Consider the following 21,830-nt stretch of genomic DNA (forward strand, 5'->3'; position numbering starts at 1 on the left):
TACCAAAAGTGTCCAGTGCCTTAATCTCACCTAGGTATTGTTCTTGACAGAATGATGCTGAACAGGAACATCAGGACTCCACCTCCCTCATGATACATCAACTACGTGCACACAGAGGGAAAAATTTATTTATTTATTTATTTATTTCTTGTTTATCCTGGGAAATCCATTCAGTAAGAAAACTCACTGATCTCCCATGGATCCCAGCTAATAGACCTTATGCACATGACGTCATTTCAGTACGGCGCCCCCGCATTGAGGTCAAAAGGAGGTTGTTCATTGGCCAATCTATGTGCGTTTCGATTGTTTCGTCACCGTTTGACCTCAAAGATGGCGGCTGGATGACGTCAATGCATAAGGTCTATAACAAACTACAGAAGTGAACTTACGATAAAAATATTACAAATTTACACAGAAAAACATTGCACATTCATTACAAAAAAGCACTAGATCCAAGCACACATACATTTTGATAACTACAAAAAAAAACACACATTTTTAAATAGGACGAAGAAATTTAAACGTTAAAGGGGGAAAATACACATCCTTTAAAAACACACAACCAAATACAAAAAACAAACAGATGAACCTCAATGGAGTAATGACAAAAGCCAGTAAAATTGAGTAAAAAAATATATCAAATAATTCAATTGCATCAGAGATAAAGAATAGAATGATACTATTCGAAAGCTTCCGTAGGCTTCTAAACCAATAGTTCTTTATTGCCATTAATCAGGAGAGATATAACCAAACATAAAAACCAATGGGAGACTTTTTGAAAGCTCTGCCACTAGAGGGCAGCAGACCTACCAGGTAAGGGTGTACAACTCCTGTAGCGAACAATGGTAAATGCTAAACATTCAAAAATACTCAAAAAATTATTAGAAGTCTCTCAGCCTCTTGCACATCGATCCCGCTTGTTATCATTGGACAACTCGTGTCCAGTACGTCCTGTTCCAGAACAGTTTGGTTTATGCTGGCATTGTGTTATGAGAAACAAATAACAGTTTGGCTAAATCTAAATACAAAATAAGAAACACGCAAAACACAAGGTATTTGCTGTCAGTGGACGTCACTCATGCTTCTCCTATTCCTTAGTTGTCGACACTACCTGGTGGAGAGCGCCCTCTCTTGGTGATTGGCAGTTTCCCATTCCTTTCGAAACTCATCTGTTTCATTTTTTTAAAGACAGATTTGCCTCCTGTTCCTCAGCAGGTGTGTACCTGGGAGTTGAAATGCTGTTGCTCTTGTTGTCCTATGTTGGGTTTTTTTAACTTATTTTTTAATTTGTGCAAATTTTGAATCTGAGGGCAGGGTATTTGTTGACAAATTTTGTGGCGGGACGATTTTGTAGGCTGGTCACCAGTTCCTCCTTGCCACTGACTGGCTTGAATATTTGCATTTATTCTTATTCTTATTTTCTCTTTGGATTTTTTTGGACTTGTTTTATACCTTTTAATAACTTTAGGCTGCATCACACTGCAGCAAAACGAAAGCGTAGCAATAACGATGGAAAGAGGACGCATTCTATTGGTTGAATTGCTCCATGCAGAATACGCCCAAGCTTGTTCAACCAATCGAGGGCGTGCATTTTTCACGTTCTCATTTTCGTTCTCGTTATCGAGGCTTGTGTGACCGGGCCTTTAGTGTCTCGCCAGTATGAAGTGTTTTGAAAAAAAAAAAGATTACAAAACAAGCAAGTGGAAAACAATTCCACACAGTTGGCTTTTTACCTTGGTTAACTCATTCAAACCCAAGACCCCCACATTCTAGAGCAGAAATCTTAGCTGCTGATATACAAAATGTAAGAGGGCATTGTTTTGCTTCAATACGTAGTAATGGTCTTACCAGTTCAAGATGATTTCTCAGAAACACTCTCAGTTTCTCCTTGTCTGTGAACTGTGTGATTCGTAGCTGTGAAGACAAGAGATAAAAGAATTGCTATTACAGACAAAGATATTTCCGTTGTTAGTGATTTGCGACGCCATAATCGCATACTACAAATTTAACATAACCATGTGGTGATTTTCCCATGTGAACATGGTGAATGGTGAACCACATACAACAAACTGTTCAAACAGTACGCTTAAAAGCTTAGCAAATACCCCAAAGATTTATAGAGTAAAGTAGCTGACATAATGTATAGAAATGATTGTGAAAAATAGTCACTACCATTTGTGTTCCGCTAAAAGTGAGAGACAGTTAGTGAAACATGAGTCACAAACAATTGTACTTTGTAACTATATAGTTCTGCTATAGCAGAATTTTTCTGTGCCTGGCAATTTTTTTCTTTGAAGCAAAAGTAAGACAGAAAACCAGTCACAAAAATTGAACTTATGCTGAAAACTAGTTTCGGCTGTATCAAGATTTTTCTGTGCTAATTAGCAATTTTCAGTGACACAAATGCAGCTTTAAATATGAAATTGGTTCCTAATTATACTCACTGACTGTGCAAAGAACTGGAGTTTCTTTTCTTCAGAGTGAAGCAAGCCTGGTTTCTTCCTGTCCTGTAGTACTACAACGGCTCTCTTCTCCTCACCAGCCGACCAAAGGATATCGATTAGAGCTAAGAGGAACCCTTGCTTTCTTTCTTCCTCAGTGGGTGTCAGTCTGTAAGCACTGGGGGAATAAAAAGGGTTGTTGTCTGAGACGAAACCACTCTTGTTTTTTAGGACCACAATTCAAGACAGAGTTTTTTCGGGTCAAAGCAACAAGTTCATAACTCAAATTTAAGGTAAAATTGAGTTAGAATGCTTTATTTTTGTCTGAATAATTGTAAAAAGAAGGTCTTTTTTCTCTTCCCAATCTGTATACTATGTATAACCTACTTAAATGTTTCTGATCTTAAGTACTGCACATTCAAGCAAGAAAACTGTCTCTCTGAGAATGTAATCCAATGTCCACAGTTTTACATTAAACGTACATGGTTTGAAGATAATGATAGTGGAAAGCTTCCCTTCAAATATTACTAACTAAGGTTGTGTAGTTTTTGAGAAATGAGTAAAACAAGTCACAAAATAGATTTAAATATTGATAGTTCATGCTCACTTTTTGAAATTGGCATAGTTACCAAACCTTTACAAATCTGTTATTGTTTTGAATCAGCTGTGAGAAATCCAGTCGATTGATACAAAGCCAACCAAACTGAACACCTGGCTAAACATCATCTACATGTACGTTGTATCAAATTGACAGCCCTGATCGACTAGGGGGGGGGGGGGGTGATAGCTCCCGCGTCAAATTATCTGCGATCCTAAAAATATTTCTGCAGGTGGGAACCAGGAACTCTTCCTGACAGGTGTAATGCATCAAGAAGCTTCCTGACTGCATGGAAAAACTAAGTCTCTGTCTCTCGTTATTTGTCGAGATGACTATAACAAAAGCAGATCGATTCCTTTTTTATCGCTCCAAATGACCTCTTTTTATCAGAATAGCTATCTTTGGTCAGAGGACTGGATTCTTTGCTTAAAGACAGTGGACACTATTGGTAACTGACAAGGACTAGTCTTCACAGTTAAATATAGTTCTCTCCTTCGCCTCAAAGGTTTTTCTCAGGCCCTCCAGTTTTTCATCCCTCAGGAAAAATGATGTGGCTAACGATGTGGCTGACTGCCAAAAAACACCTTGCTTGACACTCATCCAAGTTGTAGATGTACATGTATCCTTTGAAATTCAGCATCTCAGCTGCCAGTAAGGATGGATGATTTGCCTCCTGAATCATTATAACTATTATAACTATTATGCAAAATAACAATGATAGTAATGCATAAATAGAACATTTTACCTTGAAACGTCGAGAGACTCTGTATCATCCTGTGTATAATGATGATGACCATCCTCCTTTTTCTTATCAAACTGTAGATGGCGCACGAGGTGGACCTGGATTGCCATTATCACCCCTCTCGATTTATCCTGACAAAATGAAAACACCCCACAACACACTATACTTTTAGTTCAATTCATTGAAGGCAGAGTATACCGTTGGTTTTTCGGAACTGCTCAATTGTTTTAAAATGTAGGGATGTTCACAATAATACTGTGAGCATTTTATTTGAAAGGAACACGTTGCCTTGGATCGGTGGAGTTGGTCTTTGAAAAGCGTTTATAAACGTTTGTTATAAAATGCATATGGTTAGAAAGATGTTTTAAAAGTAGAATACAATGATCCACACACATTTGCCTCAAAATTGCGTGGTTTTCCTTTTACTTTGCGAACTAACACAGTCGGACATTTAAAATTTGACTCCCATAAATGGCCGACCGTGTTAGTCGACGAGGTAAAAGGAAAACCAAGCAACTTTGAGTGATACTTGTGTGGATCATTATATTATACTTTTAAATTATCTTTCTAATCATATAAATTTTATAACAAACGGCTACAAACATTTTTCAAAGACCAACTCGACCGATCCAAGGCAACCTGTTCCTTTAAAAGGTGGTCCTGTTTTTGAGATATCACCAATTATGTGCATGCAGGAAGAATAATCCCTAATAGCTGAATATACACAGTCTTCTCAGATTCAAATTTTGGGGCATAAAAACTGTTATCATTTCATTATGTTTAGGGACAGCTACAGTATGAAGCACAGAAGCTAAGTATTCTTTGTATAATTCTCAAGTAATAAACCACAAGGGAAAAACTAACTGGGTAATTTTAGGGTAGGGATCGAGACCGTCAACATAATACTGGAAAGCTCAGTTGGTGGAGCACCGGTACATTAATCCAGAGGTCGATGGTTCAAATCCCTTCAAACTTAGTAAATTTTTCTTTGTTCAACCCGAGTGCTACGAGGTACTCAGGAGTACAGTCATCTACATGTAGTATAGCCATCTCTGAAGAGAGAGGAGGCTGGTTCAAGTTCCACTCCAGTAAATTTGTTTCTCTTCAAAACCCTTAACCTTTTCTATAATTCTCAACTAAAAAACCCAGAGCGGAAACTGACTTGGTAAGTTATGGGGATACTACAAACATAGGGGCTAGAGAAAGTAGCTCATCAGTTGGTAGAGCGCCGATGCGTTAATCCGGAGGTCATGGTTCAATCAAGTCCCGCTCCAGTAATTTTTTCTCTGTTCAAAACCCAAACCTTTTCACAATTCTCATCAGGGCCCAATTTCATAGAGCTGCTTAAGCAAAAAATTTTGCTTTTAAAAGCAAAAAATTCATTGCTTAGTAAAATCAGATAACCAGCCAAGACTCCACTCAACTGTAATGCTATGTAAACAACAGCTTAACACTAGTCATAAGCAATGTATTTGGCAGGAAATTTTGGACAGTACCATGTGTAAAATAAGGGAGCTGTTTTCGTGCTTAAGCAAATTTTTTGCTTCAAAGCAGCTCTATGAAATTGGCCCCTGATTGAAACATCTCCGCATATCTTTGATTGATCGTGACTCACCCTCGGACAAAAGAGCCCGTATGGAAATGGACCTTTCAGACTCTGCCATTGGAAGCAAGCTCGTTTCCACTCTTCGTCGAACGAGAACATTCGCGTCCCGAAAATCACCTGTTTCAGTTCCTGTGTGATGGAGAGATTTTTTATTTCATTATGGCATGTCAGTTGGGAGGGGGAGGAGGGGGGGGGTTGAACAAGAGACAAGTAAATGTATTGTATTTTGTGATGTTAGACTACATATGTCAATGTTCTATGTTTGGCAGTGGTCCAGCCTGCGTGCCGTGCCGGCCGAATGTTAAATTGCAACCTTGAGGACCAGTCACAAATCTGTCCATTTAAACCCATTTCCCACGAGAGCAATGGTTCCCTTGCTAAATTGTAGCATGGTTGTAGCATGAGAAACAAGTTGTATTATATTTATGCCAGCCGAATGTTAATTAAAACTTTGAGGATCAGCCAGAAATCTGTCTTGCAGACATCCGCTGTTACTTGCAACTCAAATAAATCCATTTCAAACGAGAAAGCAAAGGTCCCTTGCTAAAGTGTAGCATGGTTGTACAATTTTTCAAAATGTACCTTGTGTGAAAGGACAACAGTTTTGTACTTTGGACAGTAATTGTTCAAGATCCCTTGTTAAATCTTCTCAAACATCAATGCTAAAATTTAGTAAAACCATGCTAAAATTTAGCAAGGGACCCTTGCTAAATTTCTCTCAAGTGGAAGGGGCTAAAGTCCACCTAGCTATGTTCATTGCTATGGTAAAGCTACAATGTGAACCAGTGCCCGCAGGGATTGTTTATTTCAAGTCCTACGCAAACAACTACGTGACAATATTGCACGAATATTCTTATATATTAAGCCAGTGCGCAAAGCTTGCAGACCAGTGGAACAACAATCTAACTGGATTCCTGGCTAGTCAATGAATGAAAAAACGTAAAGGGATGTTGCAGTGAATTCAAATAAAACAGTTAATTTTGCTGTCATTTATTTCTGATATATGTATTGAACATCAATAAAATGTGTTTTGTTTATTCCCGACATATCTGACTTGCGTAATTAGCGAATAAGTCATGCCCCCCCTCCCTTTGTGGATTGTTACTGCCCCCCTACCATGGACGTCATGTCGGAAATTCAAAAATATCGTCGGCAAAAAGAGTCTGGTCCCTAACTACACGCGCCTTAGGTACCAGGCCACACAGTGTACACGTCTCCATATGCACACAGCCAGGGGCCCGGCGGCTCGGGTTACCGACATGACGTCACGTTTATGCAAATGAGGGGCGGGGTGGGTTCCCCTAATCTCTTGAAAACCATAGTACTTGCACAATTAATAAAAAAATACAAAAAAAAATATTTCAGGTTTAAAAAGTCATGTTTAATCGTTTAAATGAACAAAAAAACACTGCAGCCACGCTTTAAGGGCAAACCCTACAAATTTGTAATTAAATGTGTTGTCAAAGACGGTTATTCTCACTAAAGTGTAAAATAACACATCTGTGAAAATTTTTACCCAACTGGTCATGGAAGTTTGAACAAAACAGGGACAGTAGGTCTACTTGTGTAGTGGCGTACAAGAGCTCTCCCATTGTGGGCAGATGTTTTTGTAAATGAAAAACATTTAAAAGAAATTACATTGTGGGCTTTAGCCCCACAATGTTTTGTTTAAGACAATTGACACTAATAGGTGTTTTTTAAAGACCAGTCTTCTTACTCGGTGTATCTCAACATTGCACAACAAACCTGTGAAAATTTGAACTCAAAGAAAAAACACCCTTGTCACACAAACTTGTGTGCTTTCAGATGCTTGATTTCAGGACCTCCAAATCTAATTCTGAGGTCTCAAAATCAAGTTTGTGGAAAGTTATCTCTTTCTCAAAAACTACGTTACTTCAGAGAGAGCCGTTTCTCACAATGTTTTAAACTATCATCAGCTCTTCATTGCTTGTTACCAACTACACAAGTTTTTATGCTAACAATTATTTACCAATAGTGTCCAGTGCCTTTAAAGGCAGTGGACACTATTGGTAATTACTCAAAATAATTATTGGCATAAAACCATTCTTGGTGACAAGCTATTGGGAGAGGTTGATTGTATAAAACATTGTGAGAAATGGCTCCCTCTGAAGTGCCATAGTTTTCGAGAAAGAAGTAATTTACCTTGAATTTGATTTCAAGACCTCAGATTTAGAACTTGACGTCTCACAAAATCAACCATTTAAACGCACACAGCTTCGTGTGACAAGGGTTATTTTCTTTTATTATTATCTCGCAACTTCGATGACCGATTGAGATCAAGTTTTCACAGGTTTGTTATTTTATGCATAATGTTGAGATACACCATCTGTGAAGGCTAGTCTTTGACAATTACCAATAGTGTCAACTGCCTTTAAGGGAAAAGGTTTTTTTTTTAAAGGGTCCATTCATTTGTTTGTTAAAATACTATTACTACCCCCATTCAAAAACTAAGAAAGCTAAAATTCATTTAAGATTCAGTCAATCCCTTTGTCTGATGACAGGGCCGCAGTTGCCCCTAGTCTTGGCCTTGGTGCCCCTCCAAATATATTAGGTTGTAAATGTAGAGTGCACCACACCAAAAGCACGGGGCACCACAGCAATTGCTGTGGATTGCCATGTGTTATTTCAGTCAAAGAAGAAGGCCCTTTTCTGAAACTAATAATCTGGAATTTATGAATGATTTTGTCAATCTATTAATGACAGGGCCTATGTTGCCCCTGGTCTTGGCCTTGGTGCCCCTTTGAAAATTATAGGTTGCATATGAACCTTGCAGAGAGCGTACCACGCCAAAAGAACATGCAGGGCACAACAGCAATTGCTGTACATGGTATTTCAAGACCCTTTCAGAAACTTGAAGAAAGCTAGAATTCATTGAAGATTCTGTAAATTGTCTGGGACTTTATTTACTTACCACAGCAGTTTTATAATCCATCGGCAGGCCAGGAAGTTTCGGAGCGGTAGAGGCGAGTACCTCCGCCATGTCAGTCTTTATCTCTAGCACTGATGTGGTGTAAGCACGGGTGCGCAGTGGTGCCTGCAAGGGGGGGGGGGGTGAAATGCACAGAGGGCTTAGGTTTCAATTGAGTATGGTGACATTGTCATCAATAGTTGACATTGAAAAGCAAAAGTTGTTGTGTCAACAAAAGACTGCAATAGAATCTGGGTTTTGGAAAACTCATGTTATCCTGGGGACCATGGCAATGGCCTGGTTATTATTTCCGCCTTAAGTGGTCCAATATGATGCGGCTTTGATTCCCTTGGTTTGTATTGTTTGTGTTTGTTCATTTTCTGAATGTCTCTGACCGGAATCTTGCACTATCGGTATCACAAAGAGCCAAGAATATATTCATAACTTTCGGTTACAAGATTCGTATGATTGGAATGAATAAATTCTTACAGATTTGCATGGTGTGAAGGTAGTCAAAGTGGGAAACTTCCCATGATATTATTTTGCTTGAAATACTACACAGTTTATTGAAACTATAGTTTTGAGTTTTGATCTCCCAAGTCCAAAACCTAATGAAAACGGTAAACGAGTGAACTGTTTTTTTTCTCTCTCACTGTTTTCTCTGATAGTGGCATACTTGAGCTCGAACTTTTCACAGGTGTGCTACTTCATGAGGGGTCATATAAAGTACATGTACACTGGTCTTTGACAGTTACCAATAATTATCTGCATGATTTAAGGCCATTGAGCCAACCAATCAATCTTACTATAATCACAGTCTGTTATTTGGTCCTTGGACAAATTTATGAAAGGGCCATTCTTTACTCATTCACATGGTGTAGGGTTTAATAGACATTTCATGCTATTTAATCAAATTTTAGGGGGTCCCAAGGGCAAACAAAATTGGTAATCAGAATAAAGTACACATAGGAAGAATAGTAATAAAAAAAAAATACAGTTTTTTTGACAAAGCAAAGAATGGCTTTTGGCTCTTTCAATTGTACTGAGTTTTTCTCTGTGAGCAGCCCATTTCAGCCCGGGCTAACATTTCATACAATGGGTTTTGTTGATGGGTTCACAACAAGGTTGTTGATTGAAAAGGGAATTTATTCACACTTTCATGAATGGAGGCAATACTTTTGAATTTGTTCGGAAGTGATTTTCAACACTTTCATAGGGGATTGGTGCTTTCAGGTATTATTTGATTTTTTGTGTTTAACCGATTGGAATGTTGACAGGGTGGTTTTGTGTTTGACACATATTAGTGGCATTAGAAACACCCCTCTTTTGTTTTAATTCTTCTCTATCATGATTACTAATAATTATTCGTTTTTGTATTTTACATTTATTTCATTTTTCTTTTCACTTTTTTTTCTTACAATACATGTAGGTCCCTACATGGGTGATTTTGTTATTATTGTTTTGTTTTGTTTTTGGAGGGGATACTTTTTGTTTACCTTCCTTTTTAGCAACTAACTAATTATAAATTTATTTCAAAAACAAATTATTTACTTTTTTTTTTTTTTTTTTTTTTTAACTCACACCCCCTTTTAATTATTATTTTTATTGGGGGGAGTTGTTTTTTGTAATTATCTTCAAGTATAACACATTTGTCATTGCTTATGATGTTTCTTTCGGGGTTTTTTCTCTTTGATGGATCCTTTTTTATGTACAATTTTTCAATGATGTAGAAACAATAAGGCAAATGCCTTGCATGCCCATTGCCACTAGTTGCCACTAATCTGTGCCCTTTGAAATAGACTGGTCTGCTGTCTCATCGAAGGAATTTCCCCATTGACTCCGAGACAAGCCTTAGTCTGTCATGTGATGTAGTAATAACGTTGTTTGACACACACCACCTGACCCCACCAGTGAAAATAGGTCATGGGTCCGCCCCTGGAACCTTGAACATGAAATACAATCTCTAAACCATCTCAGGAACACTGTAGGATTGCTAACGCTACCAAAAGTTTATCCCTTAGATGACATGGATGTTAGTATTCACAGTTTTCAAATGGCAGGGGTTTATTAGCGTTTCCAAATAGACTCTAGTGCATGAATGCTGGTCATCTTGTCTCCTCACCCCCTGACAATGTCACCCTCTAGCAAAGCTGCCCACTGACAATGTCGCCCCCCCCCCCAGTAAAAGTCGCCCAAAACAATGTCGCCCGCTGACAATGTCACCTGCGAGCAAAGTCGCCCCAGAAGTGTGTTTAGTTTGTCAGTTTGTGCTTGGGAAAAAAAACGTCATCAAAAATAAACTTCATGCCCCAATTTTACATAATATTTTTATGCTAAAAAATATTACACATTGTTTTAAAAATTAATAGTACATTTATATATAAAAACAAAACCTTAAGCATTTTAAATTGAAAGAGAAATCTTCATTTATTCCATCTTTTTTTATAGTGGAAAGCACTTGGTATTTTATAAGGGTTTCTGAAGGCCCTGATGAACCAAACAAAGAAATTTTCATCAATTTTGAGATATATATAATAAAAATGATAATAATAATTGCAAAAAACAACTCAAACATTACTAAACAAATAGAGGACCCAAACTTATAACTTTTATTAATATTTCACAGTAAAAACAGGAATTCAAAATACCTACCATTTCCCTAACTACTATAACATATTGAGGGCAACTTTGGGCGACTTTGTTTGGGGGCGACTTTGCTAGGGGGCTACATTGCAGGGGCCACTTTGTTGGGGGCGAGCTGGCTAGGGGGCGACATGACCAACCCCGAGTGCATTTGCTACAATAGTCAGAAAGCGCAGCTTGTGATTCTCAGGACCAACAAAAATGTCTACACTGACTAAAAGCACAAACACTCACAACTTGGTCGAATAAATAGTAATAATAATAACTAATCTTCCAATCTTGTGTAGGAATAACATGAACAACATTCTGTCGTGAGTTAACTTTCTAATCTTTGTAACTAGAAATAAAATTTGTCTCCTAGAATGCAATAGTATAGCTCAAACTGCTTCGTTTGTATGAATCTTACACTTCAATGGCAAAAAGACAATAATTTTCTTCAGCCAATCTTTACAAAAAGCCAGCAAAGTAAAAGTGGTCCAACACAAATTGTTTGCTTAGAAGCACAAACTCTTACCCTTATTCAGGTTTAGAATAATCCTCAACCTCAATATGAGATCCACACCACCAAATTCAAAGATAATTTCCAAGTATTTTCCTCAGCGCTCCTCAGAAACACAACGCCCCAAGGTAGATTTGAAGAAGAAAATGCACGTCAATCGACCCACACCCTGAACTCTCAGCAGTTGCAGTAAAACAACAACTCAGACCACCTTACGTTGTTAATCTTTGCCCTGACCTGGCATGCCTGGTGTCCTCAATAAACCCTAAGAATGCAGTCTATCACCAGCCCAAGAATTCTGCCTTGATCTCTGTGTTTACTTCAAACACTTTCCACAACTGTCATGTCTTTAGTCCCCTCATGCACATTTATAAGCAGTAGTAGAGCAGACCTCTTGAACTTCAAAGTCAGTTAAGGATTGAGCTGACATGGTTCCCCTAAAATCAAGTGGAACAGCTTTGGATTGTAGTCAGTCTGCACTATCGGCAGAGTGCATTTTTAGTAGAAGAGGTTTTTTTTTTTTAAGTAAATGACCAAGACTTTGAGGCCATTAAAATGCAAGCCTTCAGCGGAAGGATCGTAAAATCTGAGCTTTGCTCTGAGCCCATTTCAAAAAGTCTACAAAGAAGATGTTTGCCTTGTAAATTAAACTGAAATGAGCCACGTTTGGACGGAGGCATTAATTTTCATTCTCTGAATCCTGGCTAATCATTGTATGAAAGTGTCAAAGGCCTACGTGAGATCAGTGTTAAGATATTGCTTGTAGCCAAGGAGTGCATTCTGATCAGTCTGGGCAGATGTTTTACAAGTACTTAATAAATAATAAAAACAAGGTCATTTTTGATAATAGTACAAAGTTTATTAAAGGAACACGTTGCCTTGGATCAGACGAGTTGGTCTATTACAAAAGCATTTGTAACCATTTGTTATGAAATGCATATGGGTAGAAAGATAATTTAAAAGTAGAATACAATGATCCACACAAGTTTGCCTCGAAATTACGTGATTTTCCTTTTACTGTGCGAACAAACACGGTCGGCCATTTAGGGGAGTCAAAAATTTGACTCCCATAAATGGCCGACCATGTTAGTCGACGAGGTAAAAGAAAAACCGTGCAATTTCGAGGCATGTTTGTGTGGATCATTGTATTCTACTTATACAGCATCTTTCTACCCGTATGCATATTATAACAAATGCTTTTCAAAGACCAACTCGACCGATCCAAGGCAACGTGTTCCTTTAAAGAGAAGGTTGGCCTATACGATTAGTATAGTAACAACTCCTGAAACTGCTTGCAATAAAAAACTCACTTGGTTTGAAGTATTTTAAACGCAGCTTTCCATAACGCACTTTGAGAATCATTTCACTTCGAAGGTTACAGAAAAAGAAGTTTTTATTCCCAAAAAAATTTGAATGTTAGAAACAAAACTGACACAGGCCTGATACTTCACGGAGGCAACGAAGGCGATTGCCTCCTTGCCCCTAGTTGCCTTGGTGCCCTTGAAATGCTACAGTACAAATTTACAACTTCCTCATAGGGTGCCCTTTACCAAGGAGAAAATGCCTTAGTGCCCTTGTCATTTTAAAAACGAAGCATACAGGCCTGCTGACAGAAATGTTTCTTAGATTGATTATTCCAATGCGATGGTACTCTTCATGCTCGGAACAAACTGCTGTGGATTTTCGGACACATCTTGTGGGAGTTTGGTGGCCGAGTGGTTAAGAGCACCGAATTCAAACTCTAGTGTTTCTGATGAGCAGAGTGTGGGTTCGAATCCCCAGCCGTGACACTTGTGTCCTTAAGCAAGACACATAACCATTGCTTCGTCCTTCGGATGGGACGTAAAGCCATTGGTCCCATGTGTTGTGTAAAGGCATGTAAAAGAACCCAGTGCACTTATCGACAAGAGAAGGGGTTTGCCTGTTCCTGGCTGGATTGGCAGCATATTGCGCCACAGCACCTTGTAAACCATTACATGGTGCTTTGAAAGGATTAGGTCTTATATCTCAAAAATTCGCCCCACTCCTTGCAGTAATAATACCTGGCGCTTTGTATCCTTTGGCAAAAGGCGCGTTATAAATACGATTATTATTATCTAAAAAGCAAACGCTACCACCTTTTGAAATTAAATTCATTTTCACAGTTTGGTTTTCTTGTTTTTATATGGATTAAAACAATAAAACTGTAAAAAACAAAACAAAGGTAATGTTCCCTTCAAAGAAATAATAAAGTATTACAACTATTTAATATCTAATTGTTGCTGCCTTCCGTTTAAAGGCCCTGGACACCTTTGGTAGTTGTTAATTAAAAGACCAGTAATCTCACTTGATGTACATGTATCTCAACATGCATAAAATAAGAAACCTGTAAAGTTTTCGTCTCAATCTTGGTCGTCAAGGTTGCAAAATAATAATGGAAGAAAAAACACCCTTGTTTTGTGCTTTGGATGCTTGATTCCAAAACATTAGCTGATGTCTCTGTTTTCTTAGGACCTTTAAATCATACATAATAATGTACAAGGTCCCTATTGGTAATTGCTCAAAATAATTGTTAGCATAAAAACTTAAAGTCACCTGGAAATATAATTGTTTTCTTTCAAACATAAAAGTATATGCTTATGAACAATAAAACATTTTTTTTAGTAATTGTTTGTCTTGATTTATATGTTTAAAAAATATATAAAGTTGTTTGGGGGCTGACTCCGCCTACCCCTTTTGTGACGTCAATCGAGGCAGACTTTGCCTGCAATGCGTATAGTAAACACACGTGCAAAGTACATGTACGTCCAAGTCGTGAGTTGGTAAATTTCAAAAAGTGTTTTTCTGCATTCAGCAGAAATACACCTGGTCGGCATTGCTGGAAAAAAACAAAAAAACAATGTTTTTGAAACGTACAAACTCACGACTTGGTCCGTACATATACTTTGCAATTGTGTTTACTCTACGCATTACAGGCAAAGTCTGCCTCGATTGACGTCACGAACAGCGCCCTCTCGGGTCGGGGTCTACTCTTAAATTTGTAAGAACTGATTTTTAAAACCTTAGTTAACTGTTTATTCACATTCCACTTTAATTGGTGACTTTAATTGGTATCAAGCAATGGAGCGCCGTATGATAGTAAAAAAATATTGTGAGGAACGGCTCCCTCTCAAGTTAAGTAACTTTTGAGACCAATATTATTAAAAAAATTCAGGCCTTAAAGGGTATGTACTTTTTCCTAACAAAAAACACAATGTCCACAGATTTACATTTAACTTGCACAGTTTGAAGATTATGATAGTAGAAAGCTTCCCTTGAAGTTTTACTTACTGAGGTGCTGCAGTTTTTGAGAAATGAGAAAAAAGAAATAACTTTCGTCTCAGTTATAGCATATGTAAAAACGTATTAACCAGTTATGCTATGGTTTTGGAATAATATCATAACTGGTTAAGGGGATTTTACATGCTAAAATAATTTTGGTCTCGTGAGACCAACATTATTTTGTGACTTGTTTTACTCATTTATCAAAAACTACACAACCTTAGTTAGTAATATTTGAAGGGAAGCTTTCCACTATCATTATCTTCCAACTCTGTAAGTTTAATGTAAATCTGTGGACATTTTGAAAAAGTACCCGAATCCCTTAAGCCTTTATATTGAGGCATATCTGAATGACATAAATTTGTACAGCAGGGTTTCCTTTTGTTTCACTTTTCTCTTGCAACTTTGATAATCAATTGATTCAAAATTGTCACAAATTTGTTACTTTATTACCAAACCTGTCTGATGCCTTTAAACACAGTCTGCATCAAATTATGAGATAAAGCAATCTAACATGATCTTCATTCATTCCTACATGGAATGTTTGCTGTAACCCATGATGGGTTGCTATGGTTACACACGTCTATCTCCAACCACATGACCCCACTTTGTCAGTTTTGTAGCTGCAATGTAAACACATGACACCATAATAGACCCTAATGTTGGTAGAATGTATTTTTAAACGAGCTAGACTGTGGACTGATTTGTTCAGTGTAGCAGGAGTAAATTTCAACACATTCGCCAGTGAGACTTGAAAGCGAGCTGTCTGCTGTGAATGATAGTAGTTTATAAATAATAACAGGATTATTATTTTTTGTTTTTAAGACTATTGTATTATAATACCCAAGAAATAATGGTGTTGGGCTATTTTGGCGTTGGCTTTTAAGGATTGCAGTGCAAGTCAGAATACTACTATGTCTACTACAGTATATTTCCAACAAATGATTCTTTTGTGGTTTTTTGTTTAGATATTTCTTTATTTTTTTAACAGTTTTTTGGGGGGATTTAGCTGGTTTGATAACTCTTGTTTAGCCTACTAATTAGATTTTAATGTTTTTTTTTTTTTTTAGTTTAATAAGTTTTGTTGTGGTGGCGTTTTTTTTCTTTCTTCTTTCTGTTTCAGGTCCCTTTGTCTTGGTCCTTTACTTTAAGACCCTAAATAAATACTGACCGTTCACAATTATTATGTCTCATAACATTTCTAAGTTCAATAATGACAAAATGAGGTATGTTAATACTATTTAATTGTATTCATTTTTTGTTTTTTACCCATTATACAACGATGTGTGTTAGCACTGTATACTCAGTACTTACCCGAGTTCTGAGAAGAAAAAAAATCACCGGTCATATTACTCGGATGGGACTCGAACCCACTACCTTTGCAATTCTAGAGCAGTGTCCTACCAACTAGACCAACTATTGAGTTGTTTTTAACGTTTGTAAATCTCATTTAAAAACTGGTTGTTAAACAATTTAACTTTTTGCCAGCTTTCTGTATTATCTAGATTCCTTAAATTATTTAACAGTGTAGGCCAAATACTTTGCTTTGTATAAATTTTGTCTGGTCTAGATTTTTATTGTTTTTCTTTTCCAGCACCTTGACAGCTTGAGGCGGATTCTTTCTGCTACTGTTTTGCCGCTTTATAAATTTATCTTTATTATATTATAATTATTGTTATAATTGACAAACACAACACCTGTCCACTCATTGTGTTTACTGGCCCGATGCAAAGAAAAAACTGGCCTTGTGTTAAAGCCATTGGACACATTCGGTAAACAGTATTGTCCAAGGCCCCACACTTCGTGTATCACAACTTATATATAAATAACAAAATGTGAAAATTTAGGCTCAATCGGTCATCGGAGTCAGGAGAAGATAACGGGGAAAACCCACCCTTGTTTCCGCACGTTTCGCCGTGTCATGACATGTGTTTTAAATAAATCTGTAATTCTCGACAACGAGAATTGATAATTGTTTTAATGTTTTCTCGAAAAAGTAAAGCATTTCATGGAATAATATTTCAAGTTACAAGTTTATAAATCTGTGAACTTTTTTCTTTTTTCTGTGCCGAAAGTGTATAACATGTATAATGGCTTTAATTTCCAGCCCTGGCGGTAGACTTACCGAGAACTTTAAACCTCCCAAGACGCCTCTTCCAATCTCTACTGACGACGCCATTCTCTTCAACTTATCCATCTTAGACCTCTCAGCTGCTTCCTCAGTCTGCGCCGTTCCAGATCCAGAGGGTTTCTGAGGTGCACTTGCCATGATGATGAGGTGTTCAATGTGAGAATGTTTTAGGTTGAATCGTTCTTCACTTGAAGTTTATTGGTACTGGTGTATACTTCGATCATTGTAAAACATAGCATAGATGCCATCAGAATGCTAAGTTAACTGAAGACGGTCGGGAATTAGTTCTTTAGCGACTCTATTGCGAACAACTTCAATATGAGCTCTGCATGTAGGAGAGAGGACAAGAAAAACACTTGAGTTAAAATAATAGCAAAATGTCAATATAATTCAGTATATAAACCAAAACAAAAGTGCCCAGAGTTATCACCAGGTTTTTTCAAAACTGTGTCTGGGGCATTCTGGACCCAAATATTTGAAATCTGGCCGACTCACGCGGACTTGAAACAAGTTCGTCGGATTGCCTTCACTTGGTTTTTTTCTGTGTGATCTTGAGCATTCTACTTGTTTTCTCTTGATGTTTCTGATGTTATGATCTTTGCTCAACATATGCATAAAATAACAAACCTGTGAAAATTTAAGCTCAATTGGTCGTCGGAGTGGGAGAAAATGATGAAAGAAAAAACACCCTTGTTAGACGAGTTTGTGTGCTTTCAGATAGGAATAAAAGACTTCTAGCTAGAAGTCTTTTATTACTTTAGTGCGAAATACTTCTATTTCAAAATCTATGCTACTTCAGAGGGAGCTGTTTCTCACAATGTTTTATACTATCAACAGCTCTCCAATGCTCGTTCCCAAGTCAGTTTTTAAGTTAATATTTGTTTTGAGTAGTTACCAAACGTGTACCTTCCCTTTAAACTATTGTTCCTTTTAGTTTTGCTCACTGGACATTACCAATTACATTGTAGATAGATAAATCTTAATGTGCAAATCAAATATAGCATGCAATGGAATTTTCATTTTGGTCCTCACAATGACACAATTTCCAGATTTTCAATCTTCAGTATTAAGCGAGCAATGAAATTTTCATTTTGGCCCTTAAAGGCAGTGGACACTATTGGTAATTGTCAAAGACCAGCCTTTACAGTTGGTGTATCTCAACATATAGGCCTATGCATAAAATAACTAACCTGTGAAAATTTGAGCTCAATTGGTCATCGAACTTGCGAGATAATAATGAAAGAAAAAAATACCCTTGTCACACGAAGTTGTGTGCGTTTAGATGGTTGATTATACGAGACCTCAAGTTCTAAATCTGAGGTCTCAAAATCATATTCGTGGAACATTATTCAGAGGGTGCCATTTCTCACAATGTTTTATACTATCAACCTCTCCCCATTACTCGTAATCAAGAAAGGTTTTATGCAAATAATCATTTTAAATAATAACCAATACCTAGTGTCCAACTGCCTTTAAGCTTCTTTTGGCCATCACATAAATATGAGACAATTTCCAGATTTTCAATCGTCTAGAATTGGCGGCAGCCAGACTGTCAAAACCACTGTTATTATACTCCCCAATAGATCACACACACAACTCCTTTTACAATGACCCATAAATCATCAGCTCACCTGAAGTGCCTGATCTGTAAGCCTGCCATGGCTCTTGCACCGTATTGTCCTTCCGAAACTACCTTTTGTCCGTCTATTATTGTCAATGGTCAATTGGGTGCAGACTTTGGCCATGCAGTCACACACAATTCCAAGAAAACAATGAAATGACCTTGCAACAGAGTTCATTGACCTCCTGTCTTGTTGCAATGTTCGTTTTGTCTGTCTGAGGGCCTAATTTCAAAAGAGCTGCTTATAAAGCACGAAAAGAAGCTAACAAAACAATTTCTAACCAAAATAAGGTTACCAACCAAAATATGACTAGTAATTAGAGCATCCCCTACTAAATTCTGGTTATTAAAGCAATTTAGCTCTCATAAAACTGGGCCTAGCTCTGGTCTAAAATATTGGCTTTAGTTTCATAGAAGAGCAGACAGGGCGAAGAGCATTTTATAGGGCTAGTTAAAATAAAAATAGAAAAATATTTATGGCCACATAAATATGGCTACTTATTTGTGGAAATCATAGAGTTATGTTTAACAACTAGAGGGCGCACTGGCCTATACACGCGCCCCGGCATGCGCACAGGCGGCCATTTTCTAAGTTGACAAAACAGCCATCTCACAGCATGTGTTTGTGCGGCCATTTGGTAAGTTGAAAAAACAGCATCGCATGAGCGTTCAATAAAAAAACCTCAAACATGTATTTCATATTCAATGCGCATACAGAATGGCGCGCTTGTCATCTTGCGGTCCCGTCGCGTTTGTGCAAGCAGCATCACCAGAGCGCCCCCTAGTTCTTATATATAACTCTATGGTGGAAATACACTAACTGTCAGTAGTTGAAGTTCAAGTTGACAGACCCAACAATGGACAGGTTTCAGTTCACAAGTTTTAGGTTTCAGGTTTACTCTGGAATGAGTGAGGTAGAAGGGAAAAAGTTTAAACAGAACTAAACTATTAACTATGCCTAGTATGGGGAGATCAGACAAGAATCATCTACGTCTGCCCCTTTAGTTACATCATAACCATACTGTTTTTTACATCATCATAACCATACTGTTCGAGTGTTTTTTTGTTTTGTTTTTTTTTTGCTTTGGGGTAAACTGTAAAAGGAAACATTTTACGACCTCACCACCAACTTCCGGCCGTTATTCAGGTAAGAAACAAATATTCAGTGGTTTTGGAGTTAATTAGCGGCGGATAAATTGGTGGCGATGTGCGGAAGATTATCCTCGATGACAACAAACTGTTGAAATTGAGGCCCAAACCATAAACTTAAAGGCAGTGGACACTATTGGTAATTACTCAAAATAATTATTAGCATAAAACCTTACTTGGTAACTAGTAATGGGTAGAGGTTAATGGTATAAAACATTGTGAGAAACGGCTCCCTCTGAAGTGCCATACTTTTCGAGAAAGAAGTAATTTTCCACAAATTTGATTTCGAGACCTGAAGTTTCCTGAAATCAACTATCTAAACGCACACAATTACAATTTCGTGTGACAAGGGTATTTTGTCTTTCATTATTATCTCGCAAATTCGATGACCGATGAAGCTCAAATTTTCACAGGTTTGTTATTTTATGCATATGTTGAGATACACCAACTGTGCAGGCTTGTCTTTGACAATTACCAATAGTGTCCACTGCCTTTATTAAATCTATGCTAGCCCAGCTTGACCTTGAGCTTGAACATGTTGAACTACTCTGTAGTCCGGCGTTGCAAGTGAAGTGTGTGCATCCCGATCATCCTAATGATTTGGTTTTCAATGTGAGAAAATGAATTTAACTTACCGTGTAAAAGTAGTTTGACTCTCTCGAGTGGTCTCCAACAATTTCACTCAATAGTTTTACTAGTTTCGGTTCCCAAAAAACATCATCACAGATTCACACACTACACTGCCACTGCCAGCTAGGTAGTAAACTTCAAGTTGTAAATCAACATACAGACAGCCAACTAGCAGAGGCATGAATGAAACACAACCCTCCAATCGTCGTTTAGTCTCCACATTAGCGTCACAAAATAATTATTGGTGTTTGTGAACAATATCCAAAGTTCAAGTGGGCGAGAACTTTTGTCAATACAATTTTTGAGAGTGGCGGGCAATGTGTAGTTTGCCTGGAAAAAAAAAAAACACTGTGCCAGCAGAGTAAACAAAAACATGCTGCAATGAAATCTTGCAAACTAGCTGTGTAAAGGGCGCCCCCAATTGACCAGGTCCCTGGATGGCCGGATGATGGGGGACGGCCTGGGTCGACCAATCAAAACAGCCGAGGTGAGTCAGACCAATCAAAACAAACCCAGCTACGGTAGCTTTCAGTCACTGCATTTATCCAATGGTATCATTATACCCAATAGAATCACTGGATCTGAATAGCTGGTACCTGGGACCCAGTCTAGGTCCCAAGTGACCCACTCCACAAGCAGGGAGCACTGGGGGCTGACCATAGAGTTATATATAAGAACTAGAGCGCGCACTGGCCTATATACGCGCCCCGGTATGCGAGCAGGCGGCCATTTTCTAAGTTGACAAAACAGCTATCTCACAGCTAGACTTGACTCAAGTCCCAATCCCGTGCCATCCCCAGAAAACTACTGTTTTGTGATGCTCTGCATTCCAAAACCTGTTCCGCATGCGGGACAGGGACTTGACGATGTCGCAGTCGCCTGGTATGTAAATATATTCACTTATGAATAATGTAACATTGTTACGTGTACGTTTTGACCAATCAAACGCACCCAAAAAGAAGACTAGTTCATTTGTCACTTGTGGGTTAAGTACTTAGTTGATGATTGAAATACATTTTTTAATAACCAATTAATTATGAAACAGAAAGCACTAAATGTTCATTTGAATTTAAGTTATACGTTGTAACATACATTGGGGTCGGTTTTGTTTGCAAAATTTGAATTTTGGGAAGTGCAATAAAACGACTTATGACACCGACACCCCCTTGCCTGCTAATGAGTTTACCCGCCCCACGTGCGTGCCGCGTATAGACGCGTGCATTTACAACGTCTTCTACTGTGATGTCACAGAGTATAATGAATATTTTACCGGCAGGGCAGCGCTTCCACGCTCCCATTGGTTTTGTACATCTCCCCATTTGGGGAGATTTTCCAATAACAACGTACAGAGCAAGAAACGACTTCGTCAAGTCCCATTCTCGGGACCACATTTTGACGGCGAGCGCGCACTGTACTGTATGCTACGGGGTTGTTTCATAGTAAGTTGAGGTAATAGCTTAGGGACCTCTCACACGAGAATGGGACTTGAATCAAGTCTATCTCACAGCGTGTGTTTGTGCGGCCATGTTGTAAATTGAACA

General features: G+C 38.0%; 1 protein-coding gene across 2 annotated transcripts in view; it reads right to left on the minus strand.

Moving 5' to 3' along the window:
- LOC139944881 (inactive ubiquitin carboxyl-terminal hydrolase MINDY-4B-like) overlaps positions 1-20,671 on the minus strand; it is a 30,345-nt gene extending 9,674 nt beyond the window's left edge. Inside the window, exons 1-8 of one of the 2 annotated variants that reach the window (XM_071942031.1) lie at positions 20,295-20,671; positions 16,884-17,214; positions 8,320-8,442; positions 5,397-5,516; positions 3,785-3,912; positions 2,445-2,619; positions 1,849-1,914; positions 31-101 (exon numbers count right to left, since the gene is read on the minus strand). In XM_071942031.1, coding sequence (XP_071798132.1) covers positions 31-101; positions 1,849-1,914; positions 2,445-2,619; positions 3,785-3,912; positions 5,397-5,516; positions 8,320-8,442; positions 16,884-17,027 — 827 coding nt within the window. In that variant the 5' untranslated portion in view covers positions 17,028-17,214; positions 20,295-20,671. Of the gene's footprint in view, positions 1-30; positions 102-1,848; positions 1,915-2,444; positions 2,620-3,784; positions 3,913-5,396; positions 5,517-8,319; positions 8,443-11,473; positions 11,853-16,883; positions 17,215-20,294 lie in introns of those variants that run through there. The other variant, XM_071942032.1, reaches the window with a different exon arrangement.
- Between the last annotated feature and the right edge of the window lie 1,159 nt (positions 20,672-21,830).

Source organism: Asterias amurensis, chromosome 12 (assembly GCF_032118995.1).
Source record: "Asterias amurensis chromosome 12, ASM3211899v1".
NCBI lineage: Eukaryota > Metazoa > Echinodermata > Asteroidea > Forcipulatida > Asteriidae > Asterias > Asterias amurensis.